Source organism: Bos indicus, chromosome 15 (genome assembly GCF_029378745.1).
Source record: "Bos indicus isolate NIAB-ARS_2022 breed Sahiwal x Tharparkar chromosome 15, NIAB-ARS_B.indTharparkar_mat_pri_1.0, whole genome shotgun sequence".
Lineage (NCBI taxonomy): Eukaryota > Metazoa > Chordata > Mammalia > Artiodactyla > Bovidae > Bos > Bos indicus.
Window position 1 is genome coordinate 63,463,071 of NC_091774.1, and position 13,665 is coordinate 63,476,735.

At 37.4% G+C, this 13,665-nt stretch overlaps 1 protein-coding gene across 3 annotated transcripts in view; it reads right to left on the reverse strand.

The window, feature by feature from the left end:
* Positions 1–13,665, reverse strand: part of LOC139187349 (uncharacterized) — a 200,990-nt gene that overhangs the window by 105,721 nt on the left and 81,604 nt on the right. For all 3 annotated transcript variants that reach the window (XM_070803991.1, XM_070803990.1, XM_070803992.1), the window contains one exon: positions 4,272–4,515. In XM_070803991.1, the coding sequence (XP_070660092.1) occupies positions 4,272–4,489 (218 nt within the window). In that variant the 5' untranslated portion in view covers positions 4,490–4,515. The remainder of the gene's footprint in view (positions 1–4,271; positions 4,516–13,665) is intronic.

Sequence of the window (13,665 nt, forward strand, 5' to 3'; positions counted from 1 at the left end):
TACTCTTTCTCTCCTTCCCCCTCCACACCCTCCATCACACCCTGGTTCTCTCTCCTGGAGAAAACCCTCCTCAAAGAGGGAATCTTCTAGACACGGGTGTGGTTCATTGATTACCCCACGGTGTTTGGCACATGTGCAGAGCCACCCATCCTTGGAAAAGCCAGGTGGAAGAGGGCCAGCGAGCAGGCCAGGCTGGGAGGCACCGCTTCCACCTGAGCAGCTGCCTTCCTCGCACTGACAAAATAAGCCTGCCTCTCCCTGGCTGGTCTTCCCAGGGTCCTCACACCTCTCTGTGGTGCTGGCTTGGCTTCTGACAGTCAAGTGAGCAGCCTATTAAACAACCTTTGGATCTCTTAGAAAACGTATGAAGGTGAATCCATTTTTTGTCATGATCAGGAAGTTCTCTGGTCACAATAGTCAGGGTATTTTCACTGTTTGGGAGTCAATGTGTAATGTATGGGGATTTCTACATTAAACAGGACTCTACCATGGCAGAAATTCTTCCTCATGTGCTGCCAACCCCCTTCCCTATCCCCCAAGACTGGCAGAAGCAGGACCTGGATGAAACGGTTGATATCAGATTGAGACCACACAGACACAATCTCCACTGGGTGAAGGACTCAACCGCTATCTGCACACTGCCTTCTAGAAGGCCCACTTACAAATGGAAGACTTCAAAAGTCACAAAAGCGATGTTGTAGACTGCATGCCTGCGTTCCCCCTCGAACTCAAATATTGAAATCCTACCCTTCGCTGGAATGTATTAGGAAGGAGGTGGAGTCTCTGGGAGGTAATCAGGTTGAGATGAGGTCATGAGGGTGGCTCTGTCTCTCATTTCTTGGTCATGAGAGGATACAGCAAGAAGGCAGGTGTCTGTAAACCAAGAAGAGGGCCCTTCCCAGAACTTGCCCACGCTGGCACCCTGATCTGGGCTTCCCAGCATCCAGAACTGGGAGAAAGAAACTTGTTATTCAAGCCAGTAATTTGTATTTCTACTGGAGCAACCCAGGGCTTCCCAGGTGGCACTCACTAATGGTAAAGAACCTGCCTGCCAATGCAGGAGACATAAGAGATGCAGGTTTGATCCCTGGGTTGGGAAGATCTCCTGGAGGAGGAAATGGCTACCCACTCCAGTATTCTTGCCAGAATTCCACAGACAGAGGAACCCGGCAGGCTACAGTTGATGGGATTACAGAGTCAGACACGAATGAAGCGACTTGCACGCGCACACACACACACACACACCTAGCAACCTAAACTAAGACACACCACTAGCTCTCAACTGCAATAAAATTAAGAGTCAACCCAAAGAAATTACAAGGCTGATCCTTCCTTTAAAAAGAGTAAGTAGTCCTGGAGTGAGTTGGGAAAATTCATTGTCAAGTTTCCCTATGTGACAAATGATGTGAAATTACAAAAAGCCTCAAATACTGTTTTTACCTCCTGCTGTGGATTTCAAAGTCTAAAGAGCACATTCTCCTAAAAGCTAACACGAGTGCTGAAAAAAACATTTATTATTCATAAGTAAGCAAGTGTAAGCCAATTCTAGAGGAACCACTGACAGGTGCACACGAAGTAGAATTAGTGAGACAATTCAGGACCACAGAGCATGTGAGAGAACCAGGCAGTCTCAGGTTGTTCTATTCTTTTGAAGAAAGAAGACATTAATTTCTCTATACATAGCAAATTTGCACGATGCGCGCAAACTATAAGGTACATCTCATAGATCAAATCATCCTGCAGAAGTGAGGAAGGGACAAGAGGAGAAAGTAGCCAATAAAGCATTTGCTATTTAACAAGTTACCACTATCATCAAAATTAAAAGCTCATGCATGTCAATGGACACTACCAAGAAAGTAAAAAAAAAAACACACAGAATGGGAGAAAATATTTGTCTTTTCCCTTTTTCCCATAGTCCTACCAAAGCAGGTGGGGATCTTTCTTACCGCTTTGGTTGCATGAGATCTTCTGCAGGCTTTCAGTAGATGTTCTTGAGAATTATTCCACATGTAGATATATTTTGATGTATTTGTGGAAGTGTGTGAGCTCCACATCCCTCTACTCCAACATCTTGATCTCCGGGAGAAGGTATTTGTGAATCATATATAATAAGGGTGTAGTATTCTGAATATATAAAGAACTCTCACAACCCAACAATAGAAATCCAAATACCCCAGTTGAAAAATGGGGAAAGGATCTGAATAGGTATGTTTACAAAGAAGATATACCAAAGACCAACCAGCACATGATAATATCCTGAACATCATTAGTTATCAGGGAAATGCAAATCAAAATGAGATACCACTTCATATCCACCAGGATGACGACAAGCAAAAAAGACAGATAGTAACAAGTATTGGCAGGGATGTGTAAAAATTGAAATCCTCATCATTTTGGTGGGAATATAAATAATATAGTCATCATGGAAAACAGTTTGATGGAAACTCAAAAGTTAAATATATAAGTTACCATTGATTCAAGCAATTCCATTCTAGGTACATACCCAAAAGAACTGAAAACATGTCCACATAAAAACTTGTACACAAATATGCATAGCAGCATTATTCATGATAGCCAAAAAGTGGAAATAACCCAAATGTCCATCCAATGACAAAGGAACAAACAAAATACAGTACAACAATACAATGGATTATTATTTAGCCATAAAAAGAAACAAAGTACTAATAAAAGCTGCAATATTGACCAACCTTGAAAACGTGATGCTAAGTGAGAGAAACCAGACACAAAAGATCACATATAGTATGATTCCAGTTATATGAAATGTCCAGAAATGGCAAATCTATGCAGACAGAGGATGGGAGGAGAGAGAAACTGACAATGCCTACTGACAGATATGGCGTTTCTTTTAAGGGAGGGGGGGTGATGGAGTTCTGGAATTAGATGGTGGTGATGGCTAGACAATGTTGTGAATATACTAAAACCACCAAACTGTTTGCTTAAATGGTTTTAAAACAGCACGTTTTATGGTGTGCTTCCCTTGTGGCTCAGCTGGGAAAGAATCCGCCAGTGATGCAGGAGACCTGGGTTTGCTCTCTGGGTTGGGGAAATCCCCTGGAGAAGGGAAAGGCTACCCACTCCAGTATTCTGGCCTGGAGAATTCCATGGACTGTATAGTCCATGGAGTTGCAAAGAGTCCTACACAACTGAGCGACTTTCACTTTCATGTTTTATGGTATATAAATTTTATCTCAGTTTTTTTCAAGCTACCAATCTGGGAAATGGAGCCTAATCCCACTAGGCAAGCCTGGGAGCCTGTGTACAGCGTGCAGCTCAGGTAACTTATCCGAGGAGTAAGGAAGTTGGGGTATTCATATTATATACTAACTCCCATCAATCAGTGACTGAAGGTTGCTTTTAGGGAGCACTGATACCTTGCACTTCTGGGGTGCCTGCAAAAGGGGTTCTGGTGGCCAGAGAAAGTCCTTAGGCAAAGAAATGTTAGTGTTGATAGCTGACAGTCAGGCCAGCATGCCCTGAAAGGTACAGGCAAGGGGGTTCAGGCAGTGGGCCGACAATCTGCTACTCTCTCATCACGTTGTTTTCGGATTAAACAAGAAAGGCTGTGCAAAAGGCTTCACAGTGCTAGACACAGAGAGAACTCTCAATATATGTGAGTTATTTTTTACAAAGACTCAATAAGGTTAAATAATTTGATCCAAACTACACAGTCAATACAAGTTGGAACTGGGATTTACACAGCACTCTGTGCAGCCCAGTCTTTCATATAGAGAATGATATTAACAAGCATACACTAACCAATCTTGCAAACACACTTCAGGCAGCAATCCTGTCATCATGGTGTTCAGAGGCTACAATACGCACCTTTACTCTTTAGTCTCTCTCTCCTCCCCTTTATGTGCCCTCGGCGAGGGAAGCAGCTGCTTTCCTCACAAAAAGGCCTTGAGGGCTGATGTTACTGTCTGCTCAAGTTTCAGGGTTTGGATATTACATGGCTTGCTGTGTAGCTGCTTAATTGAGATTCAAAGCCTGCACATTTGCTGACAATTTAGTGCAAAGGACCAAGACAGACAAACACCTGTGACTGCAGGAGCGGCAGGGCAACAGTATCCTCCTCACTCACCTATCGGTCCGGCTGTTCTCCAGAGTACCCTGACTTCAACAAAGGAGCCGTATCAGCAAAAACTCTAGAGGAAAATGGGCATCTCCTCCCAGAAGGCCCCGCACTTGCCCCCACCAGAGCATGCCAGAAAGGAGACATGAGGATGGGGGATGCAGAGCCCCGCACCGACCTGATCAAATACTGGTTGATAATCGTGTCGAAGTAGCTGTAGTACACAACATTGTTCACGTGGCCGTACTGGTCATTGTCCTGCCACCTCGTCTGGATGGGCAAGAAGTACCCGTAGGCCTCCTGGTGCCGATGGCGATCCTCAGCTCGCTGGTTCTCTGATGCTGTAGCCAAGGAACGGCCATTCCTAGGAAGCAGCCTCGAAACCCAAGAGGTCATAGTGGGGCTGCTGCCTTGGACAGTACCTTCAAGAGAAACAGCAACAGAGGATGAGAATGGTCTTCAGAAATCTTGATTTTAGTTTTACAAAGGCAATTGCATTAAATCCTGACCATTGGTTTCAAAAGGAAATGAGACTTTTTTTTTTTTGGCTAGGAAATAAAATCCAGGTCCTTACCACAAACCTACTGACTTTTTAAAAAGGATTCCTTATTTAAAAGGTTTTGACACACACTGACAGAAACAGGTGAAGCCTTTGTTTGAATTTGACCAGTAAGAATTTAAAGTACGTTTCTACAGAGGTGCTCTGCTCCACAAAGTATTTCAAGGAGGGCACTGTTTCTGAAAAAATCTGTACCCTCACTAAGGGCATCAAGACAGAGCTTAGGCAACCAGCATAAAATAAAATGTTTACCAGAAAATATTATCAATTGGGCCTATCAACTGTAAGGTTTTTTCTTTTGAGGGCATTAATTTTCTTTTAGAACAGAAGTAACATCCTATGGGAAATGTTTAGATGATGCACAAAGGAGGAAAAAAATCCAACAATACCAGCTATTAACACTTCCATGTGCATTATTCCAGTCTTATATATCTGCATACATATTCTTCAGCAGGATCATACTGCTCATGTTGTTTTGTAATCTCCTGTGCTTAACAATACTCGCTAATGTTAAATAGAGAGCGTCTATGCTGTGCTGTACTTAGTCGCTCAGTCATGTACGACTCTTTGCAGCCCCACGGACTGTAGCCCACCTGGCTCCTCTGTCCATGGGGATTCTCCAGGCAAGAAGAGTGGGTTGCCATGCCCTCCTCTAGGAGAGAGTAATAAATACGCTTAAACATTATCTTATGTCACTTGCAATGCTGGATTCTGTTATATTCCATTGTATAGAAGCACCACAATTTATCAAATTTTCTTTTGTTGCATACTGAGGATTTTGATTCCAAGTTTGTTAATTGGGATTGGAATCTTTGTAAATAAACCTTCACACACATCTGTGATTATCTTCTTAGGATATATACTTAGAAGCAGAATTGCTGGGTCAAAGAGTAAATTGTTAAGGATTTTGATATAAGTTAATGCCCTCCAGAAAGGTGGTACCAATTTATATCCTCCATAGCAGTGTACAAGCAGGCCAATTTTCTTGTCAATTTTAAAATGTTTTATCCATTTGACTGTATTCTCTCATTTCCATACACATTTAAAGAGATGTGCTCAGTGAAAAGATGACTGCTGCTACCATCTATGATGGAATAACCAGTATCAGAATAACCCCTCTGAGAACAAGTACAGGAACAAGATGAAACATACAAGGAAAGCTGTGTGGAGACTTAGAAAAATCAAGGCAGCAGGGCTCTCCAGGCGGCACCCCCGAGGACGGGGTAACACTCTTGCTGCTGCTGATTCTCATCAGGGCATTTGTCAATCTGCCACATGGGGAATAAAGGCTGAAGAAATAACAGCAACCTACGGGGTTGCACAGAGTCGGACACGACTGAAGCAACTTAGCAGCAGCAGCAGCAGAGCTTGCAGTAAGTAGTCTTGCTGTGGTGGAAGAGTTGACAAAAATTGAAAGGCCAGCATCCTGGAGAAAGTGAGCAAATTCCCCTCAAGGTCTTTGCTGACTCTCAAGCTGCACATGCTCAGAGAAAAGAGAGAAATCAGCTGAAGCAACTGTATGCAGCTAAAGTCTCAGGAGGAGACGACAGTCTCATTACACTGAGGACCCAAAAATGAGCTTTCAGGGCCCCAAGGAGGAAGGTGAAGACTCTAGACTTTCAGTTTCGACCCAGGAAGTATTACTCCCTTAGAATGAAGGCAAACTTTACATTGTCAAACCTTGATCAAGATTATCTACCCGTATATCATCTGTCAGCTAGTAGAAAATGAAATCATCTCTGAAGGGAAACACCACCATTCAGAGCCTGTACATCATCATTTTATACACAAAGACTGGCCTTTACTCAAACATACCAAGTCTACTAGCAAAAAGGAACAGAAGAATTAATTTTAATAAAATAGAAACAGTCCCACAGACTCACACAGATTTAAAAATAGCTATGATTAACATACATCAGAGATAAAAGGCTAATATCCGTCCCAACACATAAAGAACTCTAAAACTGAAGGGGAGAAATGTCAAAAACCCAATACCAAAATAAGCAAAAGTCACAGACAATTCACAGATAAAGATTTTAAATGACTTTTAAACATTTGAAAAGATGGACAACTTTAGTTATAATAGAAATTATACCTGTGCTGAGATACCATTTCTCAATGATTAGATTTGGTAAAAATTACAAAGCTTGATAGCACATTCTATTGATAGAGCCATGAGGAAAGAGACTTTTATACATTGCTGGTGGGAATGTCTCCCACACCTTTATGGGAGGAGAATTTGACAATATCTAACAAAACCACAAGTAAGCTTACTTTTTAAATTGCATCTAATAATTTTCCTTGAAAATACACCTTCAAGAATGTAAAAAAAAAAAAAAAAAGAAAGAAAACATATGAACAAAGAACATTATTTGTAACTAAAAAATATTGTGAAAAAACACATTAAAAAAACACACACATAAGAGATTGGTTGAATGAGCTATGGTATATTCACACAGTACACACAGTAGTATACTGAAAGTCGCTTGGTCTTGTCCAACTCTTTGTGACCCCGTGGACTGTACAGTCCATGGAATTCTCTAGACCAGAATACTGGAGTGGGTAGACTTTCCCTGCTCCAGGGGATCTTCCCAACCCAGGGATCAAATCCAGGTCTTCCGTATTGCAGGCAGATTCTTTACCAGCTGAGCCGCAAGGGAAGCTCCAATACTATACTATGTAACTGTAAATAAAAACTAAATAAGACATGATATGGAATGATTTACAGAATATATTTATTGTCAATCAATAAAAGCAGTGGTTTTTAACCTGGTGGTCCAGTGGTTAAGAATCCACCTTTCAATGCAAGGGACATAAGTTCAATGTCTGGTTGGGGAACTAAGGTCCCCCATGCCAGGGGCCAAACCGAGCACTGGAGAGTACACGTGCCACAATGAAAACCCAGCACAGCCAAAAAAAAGAAAAACAAATCAATAAAAGCAAAAGGGGATACATAGAACGATACTTTTGTGCAAGAAAGAAGACGAAATAAGATAATATAAATGTGTTTACTTTTATTTAAAAAACAAATCCAGGAAGAATAAACCAGAAATTTACAAGACTGCATTAAGGTGCATGGGGTGGGAAAGGGGAAGTAATACTCCACTTAATATAGATTTTTGTGTAATTTTGAGTTTTGGAAGTATGTTAATGCTTTACATACTCATACCAAATAATGATGATGATGATGTTAAATTAACAGTGATGGAGGGGAAAGAAACCAAAAATGGAATACAAACAGAAATAAATGAGCCTAACTAAAATTCAAATGAATAACATAATCACACTGAAGGGAAAAATAATTACTTTTGAATGCAGAGTTTTAATTATATACTCTTAGTTTGGAAACAAAAATCTTTTTACAAGCATTGAACACTAGTTAATCAGCATGATTTTTTATAGTGGTAGGGGTAGCAAATCTAAAACACTCTCTGTGAATCTAAGCCTAGGCAAGTGAGTAAAATATACTGAGAATAATCTTAGCCAGATTCGTCACTTGTGAAAAGGATTTACAAACATAGAAAGGAAAAAGACTAAACTGAACATTCTCGTGTTAGATTAGATCTGGGAGCATCAATATGAACTCCATGGTTAGAGGCAGAGATGGAGATTTCCTAATCCAGCTGAGACTAGATATAATATAGTACATTTTCCACTGCATCAATATGAACTCCATGGTTAGAGGCAGAGATGGAGATTTCCTAATCCAGCTGAGACTAGATATAATATAGTACATTTTCCACTGCATCAATATGAACTCCATGGTTAGAGGCAGAGATGGAGATTTCCTAATCCAGCTGAGACTAGATATAACATAGCACGTTTTCCACTGCAGTAGAAAATCAGCACACTTGGTGTCTGCTTCCCTGGTGGCTCAGCTGGTAAAGAATCCACCTGCAATGCAGGAGACCTGGGTTTGATCCCTGGGTTGGGAAGATCCCCTGAAGAAGGGAAAGGCTACCCACTGCAGTATTCTGGCCTGGAGAATTCCGTGAACTGTATAGTCCATGGGGTTACAAAGAGTCGGACATGACTGAGCAACTTTCACTTCACTTCACTTGGTGTCTAGACTTAAGTTTCTTTTTCCTTTTTTGGCCATGCCACGCAGCATGTGGACTCTTAGTTTCCCAACCAGGGACTGAACCCTATCCCCTGCATTGGAAGCATGGAGTCTTAACCACTGGAACCACCAAGGAAGTTCCCGTATCTAAGTTTCTAAATACCCACCTCCACACAAAGGAACCAAGGCTCCTTAAAGGATACAACTGATTACAATGCTAAGGCAGATAAAGTAAAAGATGATCCTGGAATATCTCACTGTGCCAGAAAGTAATGAAATGTACAAAGAATGATGAGCATGTCAAAAGTTCATGGGAGCTTGTTTGAGTGGGTTCCCAAGGGCCAAATCTGAAATATCTGATATCAAATTAAAACGAGATCAATGGATTATAACATCTTGAATTAAATAACAATTCTTAAGTCTACCAAATTAATAAATGGGGGTGAAGGAAAGTTACCCCTTACATAAGTATTCTGAGTAATAAATGTAGAAAGGATAATGGAGTTAGAAAAATCATTATTTTGCAAGTATCACAGGCTTCACTTTTACTTTTCACTTTCATACATTGGAGAGGGAAATGGCAACCCACTCCAGTGTTCTTGTCTGGAGAATCCCAGGGACGGGGGAGCCTGGTGGGCTGCCGTCTATGGGGTCACACAGAGTTGGACATGACTAAAGCGACTTAGCATAGTAATAACTGATCCAGTCAACAATCATGGATGATGGATGTAAAGTATACTGGGTACAAGTTTGATGAGAAGCAGATAACATCCATGATCTCAAAATAGTTCCCCACAAATTATTTATTCATCACAAATTAATAATATTAAGTTTATGATGGCTCATACTGGTAAGACATGTCCTTACGCAAGTTATCAAAGTTAGTATCACTAATAGTGAATCAAATGAACATCAACTGCCTCCTGATACAATGGCCTGAGAAGGACACAACATCACTTTTGTGTTATTTTACAATGTTATTGCATTGTAAAATATCTGAATCTAATCATAATGAAACACCAGAGAAACCAAAATTTAAAAATTCTACAAAGTACTTTCTTTGTACTCTTCAAAAATATCAAGATCATGAAAGACAAAGGGAGAAGAATTGTTTCAATTAAAGGAGATTAAACAACCATGACAACTAAATGCAATGCATAATCCTAGATTACATACTTAACTGGGAAAAGATGTTGCTATAAGGGAAATTATTGGAATAATTGACAAAATTTTAATTTAGATTGTAGATCAGATAACAGTATTGTATCAATACTAAATTTTCTAATTTTGAAGTTGTACTTCAGTTACATAAGATAAATTCCTTGTTTTTAGTAGATACAAACTGAAGAATTTAGAAATAAACAAGTATGACATCTGCAACGTTTTGCCAAATGGTTCAGAAAGAATACTGTGTGTGTGTTGGGTAGGTAGGGGGATAATACACAGGCATGAAGGAAAAGATGAGAAAGTAAATGAGGAAAAAATGTAAAATATTGATGAATCTAGTAGAAGATATAAGTAATCCTAATTTAAGATTGACTATAAGTCAAGGAAGCATGGTATAACCTCTAGGATAATCAGAAAAAGAATATTTAATTAACAAAGGAAAAATTAAACAATAAAGATACTTTTCAAAGCCAAAAGAAAGCCATATGTCAGGTGAGAGGACCAAAAACAGATTGAGACCAAAAAAAACCCAAAAACAAACTGTAAGATAGTAAGTAGATAAGAATAAAAATTAGCAATAATTACATGAGTTGCAATGAAGTACTCCAAATAATAGGCATAGACTCTAAGAATGGATATTTTTAAAACCCAACATATTTTTATAATAGACATAACTTAAATACAAGGAAACAGAAAAGTCAGTAGTAAAATGACAGAAAACATACAAACATAAACAAGAAAAAAGGTAACATAGATATACTAATGACAGACAAAACAGATTTTAAGGCAAGAAGTATTACTACACACAAAAGAGAAACTTTGGTAAAGACAAAAAGGTCAATTCAACAGGAAGATTTCATAACATAGCCTCAAATACAGTAAAAACTAACAAAACGAAAGGACTAATAAATTCCCACTTACAATGTGTAGCTCTAACACACCTCTCTCAATAGCTCAAAGGAGAAGCAGAAAATAAATTAATCTATAGAAAATTGAACATGATTAAAAACAACACAGGGCCCACTGATTGGAGAATATACATTATTTTCAGGTATATATACAAGTTACCAAAATAAAACATATACTAGGCCATAAAACAAGTCTCAACAAATTTTAAAGAATTAAAATCAGAGTATGTTCTCTGACCACAGTGGAATTAATCTAAAAATCACTAACAATAACTACAACAAAAACACAATTATAAAATCTCCAAAAGCCAAATAATAAATAAAGTTAAATAGGAAATCACAATGGAAAATAAGAAAACATTTTCAACAGAATGGCAATAAAAATATGACATATAAAAACTTATGGGATATACCTAACCTGTAGCTAGAGAAAACACAATAGTTAAATGAAAATCTAACGATGAAAAGGAATGATCTAAGGATCCATCTCAATAATCTTGAAAAAGAGCAGCAAATTGAACTCAAAGAAAGTGCAAGAATAATAATGAAGATAAGAACAAAAGGCAAGAAAATAGACCAAAAAAAAAAAAAAAAACCCACAGTAGAGAAGAAGTCTTTTTCTGTAAAGGGACAAATGGTAAACATTTTAAATTTTGTGGGCCATATGCTACAACTACTCATCTCTGCCATTGTAATGCAAAAGCAGTCATAGTCAATACAAAATGAATGGACACAGCTGTGTTTCAACAAAATCATATTTACAAAACAGGTAATGGGTTATATTTGACCCATGGGCCATATTTTGTCAATCCCTGCAGCAGAAAATATAATAAAGCTAAAAGTTTGTTCTTTGAGAAAATAAAACAAAGCAAACAAAATTGATTAAAAAAAACAGTGAGTATAAAGAGAAAAGAGGGTACAAATTATCAATATAAGAAACAAAAAAGGGATATCACTACAGATCTCACGGGTATTAAAAAAGATAAGATGTTATAAATAACTTTAGATCAAAAAATTTGGTAATTTAGGTGGAATGGATAATTCATTTTTTAAGATACTAACTTACCAAAACTGACACAAGAAGAAATAGAAAATTCAAATAGCCTTATATCCATTTAAATATGCATCTATAATTAAAAGCCTGTCGACAAAGAAAAGCTTAGGACCAAATGGCTTCATAAGTAAGTTCTTTATTTCATGAACTAATACCAATGTTATACAAATTATTCCAAAGAACAGATAAAATAAATTCATTTCTGAACACATTTTATGAGGCCTATACAGCCTTGATACCAAAACATACCAATAAAGAAAAAGTACTACAAGAAAGGAAAAGTATAAGCCAATCTCTCTTATGAACACAGACGTAATAATTTGGCAAAATGAAATTAAATATTGGCATGTCAAAGCTGGGGATATATAAAAGAATAGATCTCAACCAACTTAATTTATAATACTAAGCTGATTTAAAACTTGAAAACCCATAAATATAATTTACTCCCATTAACTAAATAAATAACAAAAGTTATATCGTCACTAATATATTAAAAAAGCACTTGATAAAATTCAATGTCAATTCATATTAAAATTCTAACAAAGCAGGAATAAGAGAAACTGCCTTAACTAATAAAGAATATCTTTTAAAAAATCTACATTAAGTATATTAATGGTAAAATAGTGAAAGCTTTACCATTGAAACTGGAAATGAAATCAGAATGGCTGCGATCATTTTTATTAAACATTATACTGTGGTCCAAGAGAAAAAAATTTAAGTGATTGTTTTTAGGAAAAAAATCACCTTTGTTCACAGATGATATGCGTACGCACCTAAAATATTCAAAATAATCTATTAAGGATTAAAAAGTGAATTTAGCAAAGTTCCTTTAAATTATACTTAAAAGTCAATTGTGTTTCTAGATATTAACACTAAACAACTGGAAAAGGAAAATTTAAAACAATACCATTTTTATTAGTAAAACATATGCTACCTAAGAATATTTATCATCAAAAAGATAAATACCAGATACCTAGAAACAGAAGTATTCAAAACTGTGCAAGACCTATGTACTGAAGACTATGAAACACTGCCAGGAGAAATTAAGAATGACATAAATGGAGGGCTATATCATAACTTGGAAGACCAAGTAATGGGGGGGTCTCCCCAATTGATCTATTTAAGTTCGAATAAATTCTAATTAAAATCCCAGCTGGCTTTTCTATGAAAACTAACAAACTGATCATAAATTTTACACAGAACTGTAAAAGACAGAACTGTCAAAACAAACATGAAAAAGAATAAAGTTGAAGAATTTACATTATCAATTATCAAGACTTATTATAAATATAGCATAATTGAAACAGTGGTGTTGGCACAAGATGAACAAACATACTGATGAAATAGAATAGCGGGTCTGGGAAACAGGCCATCCTTATAAGACCAAATAATTTATGAAAAAGGTGCCACTGAAATGCAATGGGGAAAGGATAATATTTTTAATAATTTGTATTTTATAATGAAACTTTATCCCATCTCAAAACATGCACATAACTCAATTCTATATGATTTATAGATTTAAATGTAAAAGGAAAAACAATAAAGTTTCTAGAAAGTATTATAGACTAGATTTTTAACATTGGGGTAAGCAGAATAATCTCTTAATACAAAAGGATACAAAAATCACTTATAAAAGAAATGATTAATAAATTTAACTTCTTTTAAATTAAAATTAAGAACTGGTGTTTATCAAAGGACACCAGTGAGTTATGTAATACATATATCCAAAAAGAACTACAAGAATACTGGAGTGGGTTGCCATTTCCTTCTCCAAAATATATAGAGAATCCCTACAGATCAATGAAAAAGAATTACACAACCCAA